Below are 24,904 nucleotides of genomic sequence, written 5' to 3' on the forward strand. Positions count from 1 at the left end.
GTTGTGAGGAGAGACTGGTCCTTGGAGAGGGACATCATGCTTGGGAGGGTGGAGGGACAGCACAGGAGAGGAAGGCCCTCTATGAGGTGGATTAATTCAGTGACTGGGATAATTGGGATGGGAGTATCAGAGACGGTGCGATTGGCACAGGACAGAGCGGAGTTTAGGGATGTTATTCATAGGGTTGCTATGAGTCGCAGGCGACTCGACGGCACATAACAACAACAACAACACCCCTTGTCTCCTATGTGGTAGCATATATAATAAAGCTGCTTTTTCACTCTAGTCCTTACTCCAGTATTGCTATTTCTGGCAGCATGAAGAAGAACCATGTTTAGCTGATAGCAGCAGAAAACTTGAAATGCTGTCATTTGTCAGGATGGTATGGAACTAGATGTTAGTTTATTCTCTTGTATATAGAAGGGCATTGTAAGATTGCCTAGGAAGGACAGAACCCAGTTCATACCAAGAAAGAAAGTTTATTGTGGAGAAACTGCCTGACTCACTCTAAAGTAAAGTCCAGCAGCTACTTAAAGTTAGAATAGAGTTTTATATTGTCTTACAAGGAAATTGAGAGGGAATGTAGACAGCTGGTTTTTACAAGATAATGGAGCAGGTTGGGTCATAGATAGTTATTCCTGGGATAGGGAAGTAGAATAGTTTTGCAGCCCTAACAGATAACAGAATTGCAGCTATTGCTTTGATCGTTTCTGTGGCTGTTGTGGGGAAAGGAAGTGAGAGCAGCTCTGAGGCCCTGACTGGCATCATGCTTGGAAAGGTAGAATGTCAACACAAGACAGAAAGACCCTCGATGAAATGGCTTGACATAGTGACTGTAACAGTGAAGTCAGGTGTATTAGAGGTGGTGAAGTTGCCTCAGGATAGGGCAGTTCAGAGGTGTTGTTCATAGGATTACTGTAAGTTATAGTTGACAGCAACATACTATAGATTACCACGTTTTTCTTGTTGTGTGCTGTCCACTAGGGACTGACCCATAGCTGACCCTCCAGCAGATCTTCAGAGGCAGTAAATAACATGGGAGGAGACTGCCCTGTAGAGTTAACACACTGGTTCCTAACAGAAACAGTGCTGTCTATATGTTAGGTTGTTAACACCAAAAATGTGTTCAGTTTGATGTTTTGTCATTTAATAAAATATATCATCTATATTCATATAATATATATTCCACATTATACCTTGTTTCTTTTAAGTTCTCCTAAGATTTTCTTAAGGAGTCTTGGTGGTATAACATTTAATGTATTGAGCTGCTAATTGCAAGATCTGAATCCTGCAGACCTTCTGTGGAAGAATGACAGATAGTATCTCCCCATAAATCTTTACATCCTTGGATACCTAGTGGAAGATCATCATGAGTCAGAACCAACTCAGTGACAGGAAGTTTGGTTTTGGTGTTCTGAATAAGTTACTAATCAAGAGGATATCAGTGGATAGGTAACAGAGAAGAAGTAGTGCTAGTAATCTTACTCTTAAATGAAAAAATAATAAAGTACTATTTTAAGAAATTAATAATTTATTCAGTGTTGTTGTTATGTTCCATTGAGTTGGAATGAATTCATATTTGACCCTCCAGTGGATTTTGGAAAACTGTAAATCACACAGGAGGAGATTGCACATCTTTCCCTCAAGGAACAGCTAGTTGATTTGAACCTCCTACCTTTGTGACAGTTGTTGTTGTTGTTATGTGCCATTGAGTCGCTTGTGACGCATAGTGACCCTATGTATAAGAGCCCTAAATACTGTTCTATCCTATGCCAACCTCGCCATCTCAAACACACTCATTCCCACCACTCCACTTACAAAATCGATCCATCTCATTGAGGGTCTTCCTCTCCTGCGCCGTCCCTCTACTCTCCCAAACATGATGTGCCTCACCAAGGGCCAGTCCCTCCTTGTAACATGCCCAAAGTATGTCAGATGAAGCTTCAGAATCCTTGACTCCAAGGAGCCTTCTGGCTTCACCCTCTCCAGGACAAACCTGTTTGTTCTCCTAGCAGTCCATGGTATACTCAACACTTCTCCAGCACCACAGCTCAAAGGCATCAGTTCTCTTTCAATTCCTTACGTGGGCCGCCAAAGCTATATACCAAGCCAGCCTTTTAAAAATGATAGCAGCCAGTGCGACAATGAATGAATGGAAATCCAAAATCTCTGTAAATGTTCATTCAAATTAAAAAAAAAAGAAGTGAGAGGCATTCACACCCGTGTTTATTGTGGCTTTGTTCACAATTGCAAAGTCTTGGAAACAACCCAAGTGCCCATCAACAAATGAATGGATAGAGAAGCTCTGGTGTATTCACACAATGTGGAATACTATGCTGCATTGAAAAACAAGGAGCTCATGAAATATTATACAAAATGGGTGACCCTGGAGGACATTATACAGAATGAAATATCTCAGTCCCAAAAGGACAAATATTGCATAGGGCCACTGTTGTAAAACAGGACTGACATCAGGGTTGAGGGGAGACTGAGTAGGAGGGGGAAAATGTATACTACACTGAAACAGATGAGCGAGAGAACTGTTTAAAAGCAATATATGATTAGGTATTATTGTCATGACAGGAATCCAGAATGAAGGCTCATAGTGGAGTGAACTTGGGGGGAGGGATTGTATAACAATGAAATAATTTTTTTTACTTTTCAAAGAGAATTGTGGGGGCTGGGAGAGGTGGGCAGGGGGAAAAGTGAATGAATGAATGGAAATCCAAAGTCTCTGTAAATGTTCATTAAAATTAATAATAAAACAAACAAACAAAAAAAGAAAGGAAAAGGAAACCTAAGGCAAAAGAACCCATATAGAAGAATTCATCATAATAACAAATACATGTTTTTAATAAAATTTCATTTTATACTGTTTTAAAAAAATTATAGCACCCACAATTGAATTTATAATGGAAACTGCTTTCTCTCAGCAACTTTAGAAAGCAGCTATAAAATGTTTGTTAATGATATTTGATCCTATCCTTTTTACATTGCTTTGAAATATTTATCACAAAAAAATAATTCAAAAGAAAAAAACTTTGTGTATTTCATTATTGTGTTACTTATAACATGAGAACAATTAGACATAGTGTAAATACCTAAAGTTTGAGAACTAGCTAATTACATATATAAAGTAACCCATAGCATATATAAAGATTTATAACTATGAAGACTGTCAAGCAACATGGAGATACATCTATTTGTTTAAAGTAGTATAATGTAATTATGGAGCTCTGGTGGCCTAGTGGCAAGAAGCTGCGCTGCAATCCCAAAGTTATGCAGTTCAAGCCCAGCAGCTCTGAGGGAGAAATCCCCTCCAGTGCGATTAATTGCCTCTGAAAACCCACTGGAGGGTCTGCTATGGGTCCATTTGGACTTAAAGTAAACAACAATGTAATTATTATTATTGTAAAATCTTCATGTGATCATGATGATGTCATTGTCATCAAGTGAGCTCTCTACTCATGGTGAACTTACATACAAGAGAATGAAGTGGTGCTCGGTCTTGTGTCACCTAAACAATTATGGCATGTTCATCTGTGAAAATCCATTTCGCCAAGGGTCTTATTTTTTAAAAAACTAAATCTCTGACCAAGCTTTTCTTTCTAGTCTGTCTTAATTAGAAAGTTCTACTGAAATCTATTCATCAAAGATATACATCCTAGTAGTTGAAATACTGGTAGCATAGCATCCAGCCTCATAGCCACCACCATGGTAATGCAATGGGGATTTGATGAGATGAAGTGATCAAAGACATTGATCAGTAGTATTGAATTATATAAAACACAATGCAAATGTATAAAGTATGGTGTATATGAATGGCTGTATGAAAACCAGTTTTTTTAAAAAGAGGCCCACTATGATAAAACAAACTAATAGAAAGGTATTTATGGAAATAAAAACTTTATGTGCTCAAATAGGAGATTATAACTTTTAATTCATCATTAGTAATTTTATTCAATAAATAAAAGGAGAAGTTGATACAAAAGCCCTTAATTTTGTTAACTAACTTGGGGAACTTTCCCGTGTTCTGTTTTCTTGCAGGAGGATCCAGCAGTTCTGGAGGCTCCCTCTGTGCGGCACATGGCGGTGTGTGCTTGGGCTCCCCACCTGGCGGATGTTTAGGGTCCTCCCCTCCACAAGCAGATGCAGCTCCCAGTCTGAGATACATACCTTATGGTACTTCACCCCCGAGCTTAGAGGGGCTCATCACCTTTGAAGCTCCTGAATTGCCTGAGGAGACACTAATGGAGGTAGAATACAGACTGTTATATTGGGCTTATGTCATCTTTGACATTATGTGAGAATACTGTAGTGATAATGAAAGCAGAATACTGTAGAATGGCTCTTAAGGGATTTTTTCCCCCTCTTTGTTCTTGGTTTGTTTTTTAAGATTATCATCACTGCTCTATTTTCAAAATAATATTAAAAATGATGCTCATCATTTTGATTCATAGTAAGTGCCTCAGTTCATATTCTTTTTTTTAAAATGTATATAATTTCATTGTGGTGAAATATTACTTTGTCTCTGTTTGCAGCCATCGCTAGTTTCTAGTTCCTAAAGGTGTCTGTCACGCAAATTCAGTGCCCCTTCAATAATAACTACAATCTCGCCTCCTCCCAGCATGATAACTGCTAATAAAGTGTTTTTAAAAAACAAAACAAAAATCCTTCACTGTGATTTGCTTGAAAGCATACATAGTAAACTGGTTTTGTATTCAAAAGGTCATACATGTTATGTATGACACTGATTACAGTCCCTTGTGTTATAACAGCGTTCTTCCTGTTTCTTCAGTTTTCTGTGTCCACTTTTCCTTTACTACCCCTTCTTGCTTTCTGACCTTGCTCCCCTTTTGAACTTGTATGTTGATTGTTCTAAGGAATGTGTTCCTTTCTGGCATTATTGACCACTTTATAAGCCTGTCTTTGTTTGATAAGAAGTCGAATCACAGGGTGATTTAAGTTGTAGACTTAAGAGTAACCAAGAGCCGTAGTTTTAGGGTTTCACCAGTCTCTAACCAGAAGCCCTGGTCTTTTTATGATTTTGAGTTTTGTTCCATCTTTTTCTCCTTTTCTATGAGGACCCTTCTGATCTTAACTGCAGAGTGGTCAGGATCCACAGCTGTGCATCATCTGGTTCTTCGTATCTCAAAGTTGGGAAGACTGAAGTTTGTATGGTCCATTTAGCATTAGTCCTTTGCACTGAAAGTCTTGGATTTTCTTGACTTTTCTTTCCTCTGGATCTGGTAATCTTCTTTTGTACCTCAGATGGCCGCTCAAGGTGCCCTGGTAACTCTGTAATCTACAGTGTCTTGTACACTGATAACTAAACAACTGTGCATTACTGGTGGTTTGAACCTGCCAGCAGCTTTCTGAGAAAGATGTGGGGCAGTGGCTTCCGGTCGAAATTTCCAACCTTAGAAGGTTACCAGGAGCAGGAATCAGCTCACGTGGCTGTAGTTTAGTTTTCTTAATAATGGCTGATAATTTCTTCATGTGTGTGTTGATCACCTGAGTGCCTTCTCTGGTGAAGTGTCTGTTTATTTCCTCTGCCCATTTTTCAGTTAGATTGTTGTTAATTTTGTTATTTATGTGTTGAAATTTTCTATAAGTTTTAGACATTAGTCTAAATATTTGTAGGATATGCTATTGTCAAGCATCCCAAAAAGTCTAGGTTATGTTTTTGCTCTTGGAAAAGTCTTTTCATGTACATAAGGATTTAACTTTTATAATATTCAGCATGTGGTGAGACTAGAATGGAGAGCTATATCTAGACTATTTCTTTCCTTTTCCTTTCTTTTTCTTCAGTTAGCGCCTGAAAATGAAGATCAAAGACATGTCTAAGTGAGTCGTCACTGACTGGATCATATAAAATATGATCCAAGATCCTCATTGTGGACTTCATCACATTAGCATCAACAGCTCTCTCTGTGTCATGCAGAGGCTGACTCTCAGGTACTACTGGTCAGCTCCTAAAGCATAACCAGCAAACAAACTTTTAACATTAAATATACAATGACAGCAGTAAAGGCAGTGGTCTTACACCAATGTTATAATAAGGAAAATGGAATCATTTTAAGCACCTAAGTGTCATGTGAAGACCAGCTGATGACTATACTTGCCAGTCTCCCTTGTGACTGGATCAAAGTGAAAATTAAAAATGTGATTTTACTTTTTGTTATTAAAATTAATTATAAAAGACAGATCGTTGATTCCCAGAAACCTCTGGCAATCTACGGAACTCTTGACGGCACCCTGAGCTTCACCAGGGCCGAGGAGGAGGAGGAGGCTGGCCCCGACCCCCTGGCTCCCGGGGACGCAGCATCAGGAGAAGATGCAGACTGAAGCCCCCCGCCGGTTGGGCCACGGGGCAGTCAGCTCCTGACCTGCCAGCTGCAAGATTTCTGGAAGAAGTCTCGGAACACCCTAGTCCCCCAGTGGCTGCTTTTCGAGGTGACCAGCGCCAGCGTGGTCAGAGACCCACCCTCCAAGTACGTGGATTGCTGGAGGCATGAAAGGAGATGACACCTAGAAATCCCTAAGCACTGGGCCTGCTGGCTTTAGGAAGAGCAAATTGGAAGGGCCTTGGTGGCACAGGGCTTGAGCACTTGGCTGCTGAGAGGTGGCTGAGAAAGCTGTGTAGCCGGCTTCCCTTGAGAAGATACCTTGGAAGCCCTGTGGTGCGAGTTCAGCTGTGCCCTGTGAAGAAACTCACGCTCAGGGGGAACCTCGTTGACAGTACTGGGTTTCCTCTTTTAAATACTCCTTCAATGAGCTCTGCTGGCCTAACAAGGGTAGCCTAAAGGGGGTGCTTCTCTCCAGTTCGAATTCACCAGCTGCTGTGCTGGGGAAAGATAAGCAATCTCTTCTGGGCAATTTACAACCTCATAAAATCTGCTGGAGGGGAGCTGAGTCAACTCAACACCAAGTAGGTGTTTTTAAAAAAATATATGGAGTGAAACTCAGAAAACTTGCTGGAGGGTAGTTGAGCCGTCAAATTGGATCTGACTGGTACATGAGGAGATTGTCTCTCCTCCAGCAGAGCATCTGGTGGATTCAAACCACGTACCTCTGGGATTGCAGTGTAGCTTCTTGCCACTAGGCCACCAGAGCTCCCTGAATAGGTTTTTTAAAATAATAATTTGGAATAAAAATAATTGGCATCTAGGGCCTCCTTTCAACCCTGGTGAATTCTCAAGCACCCACCCTAAGAAGCATATGATTATCTTAAGGGTCAGATTTAGGGGATCAGGAATAACAGAAGAGGCTTGGAGTCCTCATTTTCCTCTCTCTGGAGAGGAACTGGTCCAGACAATAAAACCTGCCAGACTGTGCTCTCTGCCAGGCCCGAAACCCAGCCTGGTCTGGCCTGGCTCGTAGAAAAAAAAAAAAAAAAAAAGACAGATTGTTAAAAATGGCCCTTTAGAGGCTGGATTCTGAATCTTTTGACACAGTGAAACCTACCTACGCCTATCCCTGGGCACTGTGAATATCCTTTTAAGTTGTTCAGGCATCTCTTATGAGGATGTTCTCTTATAGGAAATGCAAAGTCCAAGGTCTTTGGAGTTACTATCTGAATTCCTCTTAGAAGAATACAGTGAAACAATTTGCCTAATAACCCTGAACCAAGAGAGAATCCATCACTTTTTTTTTTTGCCACAAAAACCTAAGCATAGTGAATAACTAATTTGCTGGAAAAAAATTTAAAACTTTATTTTTTATTATTAAAATAAAATCTATAGATTTCCTATGTTGTTCCCCTCTATAAAAAAGCAGAATATCCATAACTATATTTTGCATTTCTAAGATTGAACGTCATTGTATATGAACAGCCTCACATTACCAGCATCAAACATAATTTCTCCCATGGTTTAAAATAAGAAAAGTTATGCATCATGACTGCATCTTTTATCTATATTCAGTCTGAATGCTGAGCAGATGATTTGAGAAATTAAAGTATATGGTGAAGAATGAGACATTAGGATTGAAGGAAGACTCATCAACAACCTGAATTGTGCAGACAATACAACCTTGCTTCCTGAAGGTGAAGAAGATTTGGAGCAGTTACTGCAAAAGATCAACGACTACAGGCTTCAATATGGATTACACTTCAACATCAAGAAGACAAAAATCCTCTCCACTGATAGGCAACATAGTGATGGAGAAAAGACTGAAGTTGTCAACAATTTAATCTTAACTTGAATCCATAGTCAACTCTTAGGGTAGCAGCAGTCAAGAGATCAAAAGATGTGTTATATTGGGGAAATCTACTGCTAAGAACCTCTCCAAAGTTCTAAAGAGCAATGATGTCTATTTAAAAAGTTAAGGTGCTTTTCCCCTGCTGCCGCCGAGTTGTGCGGAGGTGGAGGCCTGGGTGCGTTCAAGATTCCGCTCCACCTGTAACCCAACGCCATGGCTGAGGAAGGCATTGCTGCTGGAGGTGTAATGGACGTTAATACCGCTTTACAAGAGGTGCTAAAGACCACCCTCATCCACGATGGTCTAGCACGTGGAATCCGCAAAGCTGCCAAAGCCTTAGACAAGCACCAAGCCCATCTATGTGAGCTTGCATCCAACTGTAATGAGCCTATGTATGTCAAGTTAGTAGAGGCCCTTTGTGCTGAACACCAAATCAACCTGATAAAGGTTGATGATAATAAGAAACTGGGGGGAGTGGGTAGGCCTCTGCAAAATTGACTGAAAAGGAAAGCCCCGCAAAGTAGTCGGCTGCAGTTGTGTAGTTGTTAAGGACTATGGCAAAGAATCACAGGCCAAGGATGTCATTAAAGAGTATTTCAAATGCAAGAAATGAAACCAATAAAGAACTTGGCCTATTGAAAAAAAAAATTAAGGTGCACCTGATCCAAGCCATAGTTTTCTCTCTTGCTTCCTGTGTGTCTGAAAGTTGTACAGTCACTAAGACTGACAGAAGTAGAATCAGTGCCTTTGAATTGTGCTAGCGAAGAGTGCTGATATCCATAGACTACCAGAAGGACAAGCAAATCTGTCTAGAAGGAAGTACAACCAGAGTGCTCCTTAGAAGCAAAGATCAAAAATGAAACATCATCTTACTTACTTTAGGTATATTTTCAGGAGTAACTAGTCCTTGGATAAGAGGTATCATGCTGGGAAAAGTAAGGACCAGCAAAAGAAAAGAAGACCCTCACCAGATGGCTTGACATAGTAACTACCACTGCGGAACTTGAGTATGACAGAGATTACGAAGATGGTGCAGGATGGGGCAAGGTTCAGATCTCTTCTTCATAGGGTGCCTGTGAGTTGTAATTGGTGATATATAACAACATTTTGGACGTGGATGTTGGAGGTGTCCTTTCCTGGCTTTGAACCACATTTTTTACCACATCTTGGGTCACTGGACAAAGAATCAAATTGCTTCGATTCCATAGAATATAATAAGGTTATTATGAAGATTAGTTACTCTGTGTTGGTGGTTCTCTCAACTTTATAAAGTGCCCTTGAGTGCTCATGTTGCCTCTGTGTTTCTTAGCCCGTTAAAGCCCACTGAGAATGTTTGCTGACCTAAGCTGGTGTGGTTTGTCACAGATCTGAACTAACATAATTTGCTTAGTGGAATTTTTTAATATCCTTTAAGTAATAGGGGGGTAGAAAAAGTTGAGAGAAAAAAATCTTTTTTTAGTATGAAATACTGATTTAAATGGTTGTCTCTTGCCGCATTCATTCTAGAATATTATAGTGGAATAGCACTGGAAATAATGTTACTGATTACATTTTCATTTGGTTTAGCCTTAAAAAGAAATATGAAAATGAATTATGGGGCTAATAGCACAACTCAGTAAACTTACTAAAACATCACTGAATTAAACAGTTAAAACAGGTAAGTAATATGGCATATATGTGATAATAAGAATTTCAGTTTTAGGTCTTCATCATCATTTATTTTCTGCTGTTTGTATCTTTTTGTTATGTGTTTATCTATGACATAAATTAGGACCTCGCATTTGTTTCAATTTTTTTCTTTGATGAATTCTGTAGTTTTAAATTTTATATTTAGTTCTTTGATTCCTCTTAGTTGATTTTCTGTGCAGTTGTGAGGTACGGAACTTGTTTCCTTCTTCTGTAAATGGGTATGCCAAGTTTACCAACACCATTTGTTAAAGAGACCATCTCTTCTTTATTTACTGGATTTTGATTCTTTGTCAAAGATTAACTGTCCATAGGTGGATGAATTTACTTCTGAGTTCTCAGTTCTTTCCCATTGCTCTGTGGGACTGTTGCTATAATAGTACCAGACTGTTTTGACTACTGTTCCTGCAGTGTGAGGGCTTTGTTGGTAGTGCTTTGCTCAACTGAGATTACCTTTCTTCTACACATCATAATAAACTTCTGTTTCTGTATATTTTCTACATATTTAATACAAAAAAATATTTGTTCTTTTGGGTCTTACTTATTTCACTTAGCATGTTTTTTAAGTTCATCTATGTTATAACATGCCAGAACTTCATTTCTCTATATGACTAGATAACACTTCATTGTCTCTATGTACCAGAGAGCTCTGGTGGCCTGCTGGGTAAATTGTTGTGTTGCCAGTACAAAGGCAAGCAATTCATCTGCCAGCTCCTCCATGGGACAAGGATGACTAATTGATTAGTTACCTCCCATGTGATTTACAGCCTCTGAAAACCTATTGGAGGGTCATTTCTGGCTCAGTAGCACTTGACAGTGACCACATAACATGCTTTATATACAGCAATAAGTATGTACCTATTGTTTTTATTCTGAAAATGTCTAAGAAAAATTGATTTTGCTGCAGCAAGAACATACAGATACCTTACGCCATCTGAATATGACACTGATGTTTACTGAGTGTGTCCTGGATCTGACAGCCATGCAAGCAGGAAACCCAGAACTCTGTATATCTGCTGTCTCCTTGTACCAGATTCAAGAGAGTGTGGTTGTGGACCATATCAGCCAGCTGAGCAAAGATTGGGGGTAGGTGCCTCATTTATTATTCAGTTCCAGGTTCTTCAACCTTTCTATAAGTTTGTGCCTAAGAGTGGGAATTGTCACCCACTGAAATTATTTGATTGTACTAGATTTCACTGTAAGAGCCAGAGCTTGAAAAGTATACAGCCTTAGTTTTGCTGTTTTCCCTTTATACTATTGAAGATACCTTATGATAAAGTAAGTCTTGCTTTTTATCTTAGTCAATTAATTGTATTGAGAGAATACATTTCCTTTTCTGTGCCAAGCTATTTCCCTTCAGGGTTTAGTTTAGTATATTAAAAAATCTAGGAAGATGATACTCCCTTAGGAAAGGTATTGTTACTCACAAGATAACTCTGCCTCTTCTTGGTGTAGACAAGTGGAACAGCTGGTATTATACATGAAGGCAGCACAGTTGCTAGCAGCTTCTCTACACCTTGCCAAGGCCCGGATAAAGTCTGGGAAGCTAAGCCCATCCACAGCGGTGAAGCAAGGTAGGAGTGATCATGTCAGCATCATTTCAGGGGACCCAGGTTTTCCCTGTCCTCTCTCCCTTACTCTGCTATCGAGATGGAACCAGCTCACAGTGGACCTATCAGCACATTTCTGAGACTGTAAATCACACAGGAGGCAATTGTCCATCCTTTTCCTTCAGCTGCTCTGGTGGTTTTGGACCACAAGATGGCCTTTGAGTTGGCAGCACAACTACAGTAGTCACCAGAACTCCTTTAATCAAGGTGGAAAAGATACTGGATTTATTTAGCCATTTAATTGATAGGGAAAAGTCAGAAGTGTTTTTTCCTTTATCTTAAGTCAGCAGGAGAAGTAACGCACATCACTGTACACTTCTGAAGGAAAACTAAATTCATTTCCATTTCTATTTTTTCAGTTGTCAGAAATCTGAATGAACGATATAAATTCTGCATCACAATGTGCAAGAAACTTACAGAAAAACTGAATCATTTCTTCTCTGACAAACAAAGATTTATTGATGAAATCAATAGAGTTTCTGCAGAGAAACTCATCTATAATTGTGCTGTAGAGATGGTAAGCCTTTTAAAATTTAATACTGTATTTCTTATCTTTGAAAGTACTGTGAGATAACACCATGTATTCCTTTTTTAAAAAGTTTATGCCTTGAGTATGACTCGTAGTTACCTTACATGGTATTTCCAAAGCTACAAATCTTTGCAAGGTTTGGGGAAATATTTGAAGCCCTAAAATAGGTTATAGCTCATCATCAAAAGAAAACAGAAATCCTCACAACTGAGCCTATACTAGGCAACATCAGATAAAGAGAAGATTGCTGTTATTAACAGTTTTATTTTATGTGGATTGATCCACAGTCAACATACATAAAAAGCAGCAGTCAAGAAATCAAAGGACATGTTGTTAGGGGAAGTCTGCTGCTCTCCAAAGAGCTAAAAAGAAAGGATGACAGTTTAAAGACTTAGGTGCACCTGACTCAAGCCACAGTATTTCCAGTTGCTTCATATAGATGTGAACATTTGACAGTGAATCAGAAAGACCGAAAAGAATTGATGCCTTTGAGTTGTGGTGTTATTGAAGAATACTTAATATACCATGGACTGCCAAAAGAACGATCAATCTGTCTTGGAGGAAATACAACTCCATATTCATAAAGTTTTTAGAATATTTTAGCTATTACAAGCAAAACTTTATAGGAAATATAAGAATGTATATACTTCTGTGCATGTGTATATTTCTTTAGGATGGACTTCTGGAAATGGGTTTGTTGGAACAAAAACTACTCTTCCAGATATCAGTTACTTAGCCAACTGACTGCAAGAGATCTGTGTTTATTCCCATTCCCAAAAAAAGTGATCTAAAAGAGTATGAAAATTATTGAACAATATCATTAATATCAGCTACATGTAAAATCTTTCTGAAAAATATTTTTTAAATGGCTAGAATAATATGTTTACAGGGAATATCCAGAAATTTGAGCTGAATTCAGAAGAGGCCATGTAATGAAGGATATCATTACTGATACCAAATGGATTTTGACTGAAAGCAGGATACTAGAAAGACATTTACTTTGTGTTTTATTGATCGTGCAAAAGCATTTGACTGGGTGGATCATAAAAGTTATGGCTAACATTGAGAAGAATAGGAATCCCAAAACTTTTAATTACGCTCATGTGAAATCTATACATAGTTCAAGAAACAGTTGTCCAAGCAGAACAAAGAAACCCTACGTGGTTTAAAATCAGGAAAAATGTGCAGCATCGTCATAGTCTTTCTCCATACATGCTCAGTCTATATGCTGAGCAAATCTTTTTTTCAAGAAGCTGGACATCAAGTCTAAAGAATGTGGCATCAGGACTGAAGAAAGACTCAGTAACAAACCCTGCCTTATGCAGATGACATTGTGACATACTGAAAGTGAAGAGTATTGAAACACTTGCTGCAGAAGATAAAAAACTACAGCCTTACATGTCAACATCAAGAAAAAAAAATAATTAACATAGGCAATATCATGATTAGATAGACAGTAGAAATGGTCAACAATTTAAACACCCATGGTAGCAGAAGACAAGAAATCAAAAGATGTCTTGCATTGGAAAAATCTACTGTCAGGTACTTCTTCAGAGTGCTTAAAAGACTAAGACGTGCCTCTTCTAAGCTATAGTATTTCCTATTATTTGCTTTCTATGCATCTGCAAGTTAGTGAATAAGGAAGACCAAAAAATAAATCCATGCCTTGGAATTGTGGTGTTGAAAAGTATATTAAATAGACTTAATTAAAAAGAATATTAAATGGACTTACTCTTTAAATTATTAAAGAATATCCATGGAATGCCAATAGAATAAATAAATCTGTCTTGAGTAACTGCAACTAGGGTGCTCCTTAGAGGCAAGGATGGTGAAATTTCCCCTCACATACTTTATGCATGTTGTCAAGAGAGGCCAACCCTTGGAAAAAGACATTATACTGAGAAAGAGAGGAAGCTTTCAAGAAGATAGATTGACACAGTGACTGTAAGAAAGGGCAGAGTCAGTGCGGGAGAGGGCATGGTTCAGATCTATTGTTTATAGGAACGTGGTGAGTTGTAGATGACTGTCCAGCACCCAACAACAAAGAAAGATGCAGAAACTGATGATTTGGGGTAGTTACCAGAAATCATAAGAAGGGAGGGAGAGCAGGTGGACGTCCTTGGGGGTCAGGTGGCAGCCCTTTCTTTCACTTAGACCTTTTTGTTTTTCTTTCTTTCTTTATTGAAATCACTTTAGTGGGAAGCAGGAATCAGGCCTCAAAGTGGAAAGGGTCACTTGAGGAGGGTGGGATCTCTGTGGAGAATGAATCCGGGCACGGGGTTGGGTAGAGTGGAGAGGCCGACATCCACCAGCATCCCAGCCCCCAGGTTCATCTCAGTCCCTTCAAGCCTTCCTCCCACCCCCCTGAGGCCCCTGCCCTTCCTCACATCCCTCTTTTCTCTGGGTTCTGTCTGTGTAATCTATTTTTTAAAAAGAGTTTGTATTATTTTTTCATATGGCCGTAGCTGCCAGGGGCTTGGGGTTTTATTTTTTTGGCAGTAGGGGGGAGGCGTTTTGTCACTCTGCCTCATGAGCATCTAGGAAGTATTAAAACTGTGAAGCTTTCTCCGAGCACTTTGAACCTGAACCATCATCAGAAAGGCCATGGGACCATGACATAGGGAGGTAAAGCATACTCACCTCTGTCCAGGAAGCATAGATGTCTAAGGAACACAGAACAATAAACACATCCAGTATTCCCCACCCCACCCCCCCCGAAAAAACAACAAAGAGAGGGAGAGAGAAGCAGAAAATCAGAAAACAACTCATTCAAACTCATTGTAGTCGAATCAGAACCAACTTATAGCTGACCCTCCATTGGATTTTCAGAGGCCATAGGTTGCATGGGAGGAGATTGTCCATCTTTCTCTCACAGAGCTGCTGGTAGATAAATAATAAGCTTATATTAAGGTGAATGAAATGAATGGCATTGATAAAGGCTTGATCAATATGACATCACTTAAGAAAGACATAGAGAGGTGCAGAAGAAATTCAGTCAACAATGGTAAACACAAGTATATTGCTATATATGTAAAACATAATTCTGCAGTATGGACATTAATCTGCAAGCCAATATATAGGCTAATGGAAACAACAAAATACGGGCTGGTGAAAGGACTACCCTCAAGACCATATGTATAAATGTGGTAGCAGTTATACATTTATATGCCTATATGGTGTAAGTATAGGCCTTTATATAGTAGAGCCAACAGGGGAAAACATATGTAGACTTCTTGTTCTTAACTCATCATCCTGAGATAATGAATTGCTTGCAGAAGGGCTTTCGTACCGTAGTCTCTGAGGACATTAGGTCAGTTGGCATAACACTGTCCACAAACACCTTGTTCTGCTTCCTTCTTTGGTGAGTTGCCCCACTCACTCCAATCATAGCTGATCCGCCAGAGAGTTTTCAGAGGCTGTAGGTCACATGAGAGGATATTGCCCACCCTTCTCTTGCACTGCCTGTCTTCAGTTGTCAGTACAATTCCTTAGTCACTAAGCCACAGTGCTCACTTGCAAGAAAGGTGTAACTATTGAACTCTCCATTTCTACTACAAAGAAAAGAAAAGCAAATATGCAGAGAAACAGTCCAAAGAGGTAAAGGATTATTACCCTCCACAACCCTGATACTAGGAGAACTAGATAATGTCCAGCTATGACTTCTGACCACTCTAAAATGGATTACATTAGAAGGTAGAATAAGCAAAAATGTAGAACAAAACTAAAAAACATTAAAAAGTCCAAGTTCTCCGTGATTCTAGCTCTTTGTCACTCCAGGAACTTGGAACAAAACTCACCCCAGTGACACAGCTTTCAGCCAAACGATAGATAGGCTTCTTACCTGAAGAGAGGGTGCTCTGGCGGTTCAGTGGTAAGGAGCTACACTGCCAACCCAAAGCATACAGGAGAAAGATGGATATTCTACCATGCGACCTCCAACCTTTGAAAACCCACTGGAAGGTCATTTGTGTGTCAGTTCTGACTTGATGCTATGTAACAAGATAAGAATCAATCATGTAATACACTCACTCATTAGAATAGTCAACTACATAAGATCAAAAAGGCAGCATTTCTCGTGATGGTGAAACACTGCTATGAACATTGGTGTACAGATCTCCATCTGTGTCTCAGTTCTAATTTCCTTGAGGTATATTCCTAATAGTGGAATAACTGGGTCATATCCAATATGGAATACTTTCTTTTTTAAAGCAACATTTGTTCAGCAGGATGGGGTGGAATAAAAAGATGAGTTGATAAGGAAAAACACAATGAAAAATGTGTATAATGTATGTACAGTCATAGAACAATATATATATATATATATGAATGGTTGAGTGGAAAACTAATTAGCTTTAACTTTCACTCAAATAGAATTAAAAAAACACATTATTATAACACATATTCACAAATCTTTTATGTAGTTTGGCTAGTTTTGAGTAATAATGAGTTGATTTTTACTTAGCATGATCCCATATGATAGAACTATGGCTGTTATACTTGGGTAGATTCTGACTGCTACCATTTTAATTAGCTCTCAAGACAATAAATGTTGCACCACCAGCACTCCCTATGTTGTTTTTATTATGTGCCATCAAGTTGCTGCGACTCATAGCAACCCTGTGTATAAGAGCCCTAATCCCTACTCTATCCTGTGTCAACCTCACTGTCTCTGACACACTTACTCCCACCACACCAATCACAAAATCAGTCCATCTCATTGAGGGTCTTTCTTCTGCTGTCCCTCCACTCTGCCAAACATGATGTCCATCTCCAAGGACCGGTCCTCCTTGCAACATGCCCAGAGTATGTCAGACGAAACTTCAGAATCCTTGACTCCAAGGAGCAGCCCGGCTTCAACCTCTCCAGGACAAACCTGTTTGTTCTCCTAGCAGTCTATGTTATATTCAACACTATTCTCCAGCACCACAGCTCAAAGGCATCAATTCTCCTTCTATCATCCCTAGTCACTGTCTAACTGTCCAATGCATAGAGCACAATTGCGAAGATTATAGCCCAGATGAGGCACACTTTAGTCTCCAATCTGATGTCACTGTTCTTCAGTACTCTGGAGAGGTCCCGGACAGCTGACTTTCCCAATGCAATTCATCTCTTGAGTTCCTGGCTGCTGGTACCAAGAGTGTTGACTATGGAGCCAAGCAAACTAAAACTGTTAACTATCTCAATCTCTTCAACATTCATTGATGTTGCCAGTTGGTCCAGTGGTGAGAATCTTTGTTTTCTTGATCTTGAGCTTCAATCCATATTGATGGCTGCAGTCCTTGACCCTCTGCAACAAGTGCTTCAGGTCCTCCTCAGTTTCAGCAAGCAGGATTGTGTCACCTGCATAACGCAGGGTGTTGATGAATCTTCCTTCAATCCTGATGCCACATTCTTCCTCGTACAGCCCAGCATCCTGGATGATCTGTTCTGCATACAGATTGCAAAGGTGTGGAGACAGCAACATCCCTGGCAGACCCCCTTCCTGATCCTTGATCTGTTCTGATGACTGCCTCCTGGCCAAGTGTAGGTTTCGCATAAGCACAATCAAATGTTCTGGGATTCCCTTTCTTCTCGGAGTCAGCCATAGCTTGTTGTGATCCACACAGTCATATAATTTGTGTTAATTTTAGGTTTTTTCTATTCAAACCTATGTTGTTCAGATTAATTTCTTTTTTCTTAGAAAGTTGAGAATCTTGTCCTTTTTGTTTACTGGCTCCAGGTTCAGTCTGCAGCTCTGGATGATATGTTTCAGCTGACTGAAGATACTGCTTATCGATATCATAAGGCAGCCCTTCTTTTGGAAGGCCTAACTAAGATTTTACAGGACCCTGCGGATATTGAAAATGTAATTAAATGTAAGTTGACTTATATATAAGTTGGCTTAATTATTGTAACAATGATTTCTTACAGGAATAGTAAAAGGAGCTTCAAGTTTGGAATCATACTCCTTAGGCTTCAATCTCGACTTTCCAACTTGAGCATGGTTTAATTTGTCTGCAGTGTCAGCTTCTTCTATAAAATGGGAAAAATAAAGTTTATCTTGTTCATTGAAAAGGAGAAAACACAGAAAAGATTTCAAATCCTCATGGAATCCAAGCTTTCAAGAGCCATTAGGTTAGATGGAGTCACAAAAGTATTGCCTGGAAATGATCTTTAAGCCTTAGACCAAAATTATTTCCTGACGTTTTATTATTTAAGCCAAGCAGTGGTTTAATTATTAAAGAATGTAATGAATGTCTGCCTTGAACTTAGTACTCTTAGAAAACTGTGCATGGGTTCAAATGACAGCAAATACTTGGAAAAGTAGATGGAATATTTAGTGAGCAGTCAATATGTATTAACGGGAGGAATAGCTCAGAAAAGGAGAATGGTTATATACATCTTCAAGAATGTAATCAGACTAGCAATGATAGAAAGATAATTGATGCCTTTGTGCTGTGGTGCTGGAGAAGCATATTGAACATACCATGGACTGCTAGAAAAACAAACAAGTTCATCCTAGAGAGAATGAAAGCAGGCATCTCCTTGGAGGCAAGGATTCTGAAGCTTTGTCTGAAATACTTTGGACATGTTGCAAGGCGGGACCAGTCCTTGGAGAGGGAGTCATGTTTGGGAGGGTGAAGGGACAGCGCAAGAGAGGAAGACCCTCGATGAGATGGATTTATTCTGTGGCTGGGTAAAGGGGGTAGGTGTGTCGGAGACAATAACACTGACACAGGATAGAGCAGGGTTTAGTGTTGTTGTACATAGGGTCACTATGAGTCACATATGACTCTACAGCACATTACACCAACAACATAACCTGCCACACCTGTTTATAAGCACATGAATGCAGTTTTATAGAAGCAGGCACAGTTAGGAGGAAAACAAAATTCAAAAATTTTAGGTGGAAGGCTGTTGTTGTTTGCCTTTGAGTAGAGCATGACTCATAACAACCCTATAGACAAAAGCCTGAATCCCCTCTGCAACTATCGACATTTATCAAAGTTCATAGAGTTTCCAGAGGCATATTGTTTAGGAAGTGGATGCTACTACCAAGGCTTAATTTGACTGTACTCATTGAAGCCGGCAATATTAGGGTGCCTCAGTCACAGCCTTGAAGACCATATGAAGTAACTCTACTCTGTACTTATGGAGTCCTATAACTCCATAGTCAGAAACTGTTTGATAACCACAACTGTTTTGTGTGAATGTATATGTCCACTTAGGTGGCTTTGTGGACAAAGAACTGTTAAATTCTTAGAAAAAGACCGTAAAGGATAGAAGGGGTGGTTAATAAAGTGATTTAGTGGGAAAGTATATTTTATGAAAGCCATTTGGCTCGGTGAATCAATTTTTTTGTTGTGCTTTTTTCTTACTGCTTATAAATTACTCCATCAGTCTAGCAACGCAACAATGCAAATAGCTGCAATGTTGATTCCAACCACCCTCCCCACTGTAGAGTACTGCTTTTAAGGTTTCAATCAAAACTGGTTTTTTTCTAATGGACTTCTCTGAAAAGAAATGTGCAATATATATATTTACACATTTATTGTAAATGAAGTTTTGAGGAATATAAAAATCTTTTTACAATTGTCATCATCATTTCCATAAATGTCTATGAAGAATTCAGTGTGATTTATTATAAGGGACGTTTGCTTCTTTTTATGAACTGTGGCATCTAATTTTGAGGTTTGAGGCAGTATTTTCTGGTTTATGTTGGCGTTAATAACATTGACTGCGAAAATCACCATCCTCTCCCATTTGGGCACAGTCCTTGCCTTGGAAGTATAGGTTATGGCTGTCTAACAGCGGCATCCACAGCTGTTCATGCTGATGCAGATTTGAGAGTTATTGCCTTGACAGAGGTCAGCACAAAGTAGTAGAAGATAATTTTATGAGGCATCTGCTATATTTGTGGTTAGACTCATTTTTCAAGATTGACTTAGAAACTTTTGTTTCTGAAAGAAAATAGTATTAAATCGAGACTTAAAGTTTTATACAAGAAAAGCTTTAACAAATGAGCTTGCATGTGCATGAAGTGCTTTTTTCAATTGAAAAATCAGTATAGTTAAAACCAATACAATGTTAGTTTCAGTGGAGATATAAGTAGAGGTCAAAATGGATAGATTCAACTTGTAAAGCTTATAGTTATAAAAATCTATCCAGAGCATACAATATGTAATTATAAAGTACATAACATAAACAGTTGTTAATAAAGCTTAACTGGAAAAAAAATGTAATCAGTGTCACTGAATTGTACATTTAGAAGTTGTTGAATTAGTATATGTTCTGTTGTGTATATTTGTTTCTGTTTATTTTTTAATTTTTTAATTATTATTAATTTTAATGAAAGTTTACAGAGACTGAGGCTTTCCATTCATTCATTGTTACGCTTTTCTCCATGCCCACTGCTCCCTCCCCCCAAGTCCACTCAACTATGGAGCCTTCATTCTGGACTCCTGTCATGACAATAATACCCAATCATATATCCCTTTTAAACAGTTTTCTACCTCATCTGTTTCAATGCAGTATACATTATTAAATCCATCTTTCTCAGTCTCCCCCCAACCCTGATGTCAGTCCTGTTTTACAAGAGTGGCACCATGCAGTATTTGTCCTTTTGTGACTGAGATATTTCACTTAGCATAATGTCCCCCAGGGTCACCCATTTTGAATAATATTGCATGAGTTCCTTGTTTTTCAACGCAGTGTAGTATTTCATTGTGTAAATATACCACAGCATCGCTATCCATTTGTTTGTTGATGAGCACTTAGGCTGTTTCCAACTCTTTGTTATTATGAACAAAGCCTCAATAAACATGGGTGTACATATATCTGCTTGGGTGGCAGTTGTGGTCTTTTTGGGGTATATTCCCAGTAGTGGAATTGCTGGGGTCAGGTGGTATCTCTGTTTGCAACTTTTTTGAGAAAGCACCACACCACCTTCCACAGTGGTTGCACCATTTTACACTCCCACCAACAGTGAATACGGGTTCCAGTTTCTCCACAACCTCACCAGCATTTGTTGTTTGCTGTTCTATTAAATTTTGCTATTCTTACTGGGGTGAGATGATATCTCATAGTTGTTTTGATTTGCATCTCTCTTAGAGCTAGGGATTTTGAACATTTCTTCATGTGCTTGTTGGCCATCTGAATGTCTTCTTTGGTGCAGTTTCTGTTCATATCCTGTGCCCATTTTTTCTATTGGATTATTTACCTTTATCTTGTTGTGATGCTCAAGTGTTTAATAAATTCTAGATATAAGTCCTTTATCTGACATGTCATTGCCAAATACTTTTTCCCAGTCTGTGGCTTCCCTTTTTACCCTGTTGGAGAAGTTTCTGGATGTGCATAGCGATTTGATTCTCAGAAGGTCCCAGTCATCTGCTTTATCTTCTCCTGGTTGTAGATTGCTGTGTATATTTGTAACAACAAAATAAAATATTTTTTAAAAGATAAAATTAGCACATAATTCTAAAATAAGTTACTAAAGTAAGTTACTAAAATAAATATGTAAAATAAAAAACATACCTTGTGAAGTTATGAAGTATGTAAAATAAAAAACACATACCTTGTAGATTTATTAAAATTATGTAAAATTGTGAGGTAATTTGTATAAAGGACAGATAGCTTTTATATCACTGCTGTTGCATGTTCTCAATTTGGAACAGACTCATAGCTGACTTTCCAGCAGGCTTTCAGCAGCAGTAAATTGTATGGGAGGAGAATGCCCATCCTTCTTCTGTGGAGTAACTGGTAGCTTCAAACCATGTGCCTTTGAGATTGCAGTACAGCTTCTGACCACTAAGCCACCAGAGTTCCTTTTTCTATCATTAGTCTTGAGATTCCTTCACTGCAATATTGTTTGTAGGCATGTGTTGTTATATCTAGGAAAGCTTTGTTCTTTTTATTAAATGTAGCTCTTGTAACCTTCGTAGGCTTTGAGACTAAAGAAATGCCTGTTGTACTTGAGATTTTGTATACGTAGTAGAGTAGATATTGATAGGATACTAGGCTAATAGTATTACTCATCAAATATAAACACATTTATATGAGGAAATCAAAGTTGTTCCCTTGTAATGTATGTGGTATATTACTTTTTAATTATTTTTTTTAGTATATTACATTTTTAATAGCCAGGGAAGGTCTTTGGAAATTTTAAAGGATTTTTATTGTGAATTTGATTTTTTTGTTCTTTTCTTTCTAGATAAATGTTGTATTGAAAGAAGATTATCAGCACTCAGCTGTAGCACTGTGACTTTGTGAGCAGCAGGCATGTCCCATGGGCCAGACTAGGGAATGTGAGGTGATACATTTGGGAGTTCAGCATGCATTCTATTGTCCTATCCTCCAGAAACTGTAGCTTCATAACTGGTGATTACCAAAGAATATGCAGTGATTTCAAAAAGGAAGAACAATCCAGAAAACTACCTAGTTGTAGGAAATATGCCTTATCGGAGAAGACAGCCTTTCCCTTTTTCTGTGTGGAAGCAGAAGCAAGAATATTCCACTTGACTCTCATTCTGAACATGATAAATGAATGTACTTTAGAGATGGAATAGCAATAGAGTTATTCTTAAGGATAATTAAGAAGGAAACAAAGTGAGTGACTCTGTACATTCTTCATCAGAGATATGTATGAATTCCATGAATGATGACAAGTTGATCAGCTTGCCTAACTCAGACTACTAGAAAATTTCTCAAGTATCAAAGTGAAAAGGTATACACCTCATCCAGTTAGTTTGATATTTAGGCTAAGTTTGTCTCAATCTTAACATTCATCCTAAAACAGTTTAGGAAACAGTAGCTTAAGAAAAAAACAGAAGATGGCTCTAGGAAAAAAAATTTAAATCCTTACTTTGCTCTTCTGTGAACTCATGGTACTCTTCCAAAATTATTTCATATTTTACTAATTTATTAAAACCACGTGTATTGGCTCTTGGCTTTTGCAATTTAAAAGTAAAGGAGGCAAAATTAACTTATTTAAAATAGTTTACTTCATTATAGACCCTAGACCCTTTCCATCATTCCATTTTAATCTGTAGGGACTTGTAAAGGTTCAAAATGCAACTTGTTTTCATGTGAAACTTACAACTACAGATTTCTCGGTAATGTTTTGAGTTGCTGGTTGTTCGCTTTTAAATGCATTTTGCAACGTGCATGCAGAGTGTGTGCTAATGCCTGTGACCTCTAAATTTACTGACGGCTGGATTTATTTGGGCAGGAAACATGTATTGGAACAAGTATCATACATCAAGAGACTTTCAAAAATTTGTAAGTGGACCAAATCAAAGTGGTGACCTAAATGCTTGTAGCAATAATAGAGTACCACATAAAGGTAATGAAGAATAAAGCTGGTATTCTTTTAGGAAATGGGCAGCTTTCTCCAACCTGAGGTGTGTTTTCATGGTATTACTGGCAGTTCCTTAAGTAACTAGAAATGGAAAATGCAGTTAATTAACATCCCTCCAGAAAAAGGTTTCTGCATTATGTATTGTTTCTTTTACTTACCTGCTTGAATACTTGAATAAACCATTCTCCAATTTTAATCCCTTTATTTTAATCCTTTTAGATACTGTCATCTGAATTATCTGACAAACTACATAACACTTCAACCTTAATATCATTCTAGTAGACTGATTAAGAAAACAAAAAGACAAAAATACACTTTTTTTTCCTTTGAGGAAGTAATGTAATTTTTACCTTATTTATCTGTATGTCAATTTCTGCTGTCAATTTCAACATTTATTTATAAGTTTGTGTTTTTAGGTCTTTAATATAGTGTTTCTACCTCTCATTTGTAACTGCATGCATTATTCTTGAAACTGCCTAAATTCACTGAATTGTTCTGTAATAGCTTTTTTTATTATTGCCTGTACAAATGTATATTAAGGTAAAATAAAATTGACAAAGTGTTTCTAGGGTATGATTGAGTTCGTGTTAAATTCAGGTCTTGCCAAACCTGTGGAGTTTGTTAGTGAGTTTAGAGATCTGGTTATTTATAGCATTTGTCTTACTCCAGAATTTTATTCTTGGGGCCAAAAGAAAAATGGACAGTCTCTTCCTATAAAGATTTACAGCATTTCCGCCTCGTCACTAGGAGTTAGAACTGGCCCAATGCCCCTGAGGCTGGTTTCCTGTCTGTTTTTACAGAGACTTGGAGAAGAATGCCATGCAGAGTGCTAAGAGCATCGACTCTTGAGAGATGATTTCAGAAGACCCTCTTCAGTTCTCTTGTTAATAGCGTTTATTGTGCAATTTCATTTGCTTTCTCAGTTATCACCTGTGTTATCTCAGTTGAGATAACAATCTAACCCAAATGGTTAGATTTGTTCTCTACTTTCCTTTCACATATATTAGGTCACTAGAGAATTAATTAAAGCTGTGTTTTGTGACTTTTATTTCCTTTTCTCTCCTCTGTATAATAAAGTTCTATGGTAGGTGGTATGTGTGAAACAGATAAGACTGAACAGCAGAGAACAACAGATTGTAAATTAATGAATAATGGTTTGATTTCCCTTGCCAACGCTAATTGTTCTAAGATATTTTTGCCTTGATTTTAACAATAATTAACAATTTTTTTCTCTTTCTATGAACATTTTTTTCAAAAGGCAGCATGGGATGACAAAGCAAAATATTACAGTGAAATGTGCAAGGAGTTGGAGTCAGAAAATCAAAAGGGCCGAACTCACTCAGCATATCTTAAGCTCAAGTAACTGAAGAACAAATTCAAACCTCGAGTTGCTATAATCAAGGATGCTTTCGGCAGAACGTTAAATGATCCCGGAAGTATTAAAAGAAGATGGAAGGAATATACTAAGTCACTGTATTGAAAGGAATTGGCAGACACAGAAGAATTTCATGAAACAACATACGAACAAGAGTCTATGATGAT

At 38.3% G+C, this 24,904-nt stretch overlaps 1 protein-coding gene across 1 annotated transcript in view; it reads left to right on the forward strand.

Moving 5' to 3' along the window:
* The window catches only part of ULK2 (unc-51 like autophagy activating kinase 2), a 233,569-nt gene extending 211,158 nt beyond the window's left edge, over positions 1-22,411 (forward strand). Inside the window, exons 22-27 of the mRNA XM_006902052.1 lie at positions 4,048-4,256; positions 10,796-10,974; positions 11,344-11,462; positions 11,858-12,015; positions 17,747-17,882; positions 22,217-22,411. Of these exons, the coding sequence (XP_006902114.1) occupies positions 4,048-4,256; positions 10,796-10,974; positions 11,344-11,462; positions 11,858-12,015; positions 17,747-17,882; positions 22,217-22,275 (860 nt within the window). The 3' untranslated portion in view covers positions 22,276-22,411. The remainder of the gene's footprint in view (positions 1-4,047; positions 4,257-10,795; positions 10,975-11,343; positions 11,463-11,857; positions 12,016-17,746; positions 17,883-22,216) is intronic.
* Positions 22,412-24,904: the final 2,493 nt, after the last annotated feature.

This window comes from Elephantulus edwardii, unplaced genomic scaffold, assembly GCF_000299155.1.
Source record: "Elephantulus edwardii isolate Elephantulus edwardi_28Jun2011 unplaced genomic scaffold, EleEdw1.0 scaffold00362, whole genome shotgun sequence".
Classification (NCBI taxonomy): Eukaryota; Metazoa; Chordata; class Mammalia; order Macroscelidea; family Macroscelididae; genus Elephantulus; species Elephantulus edwardii.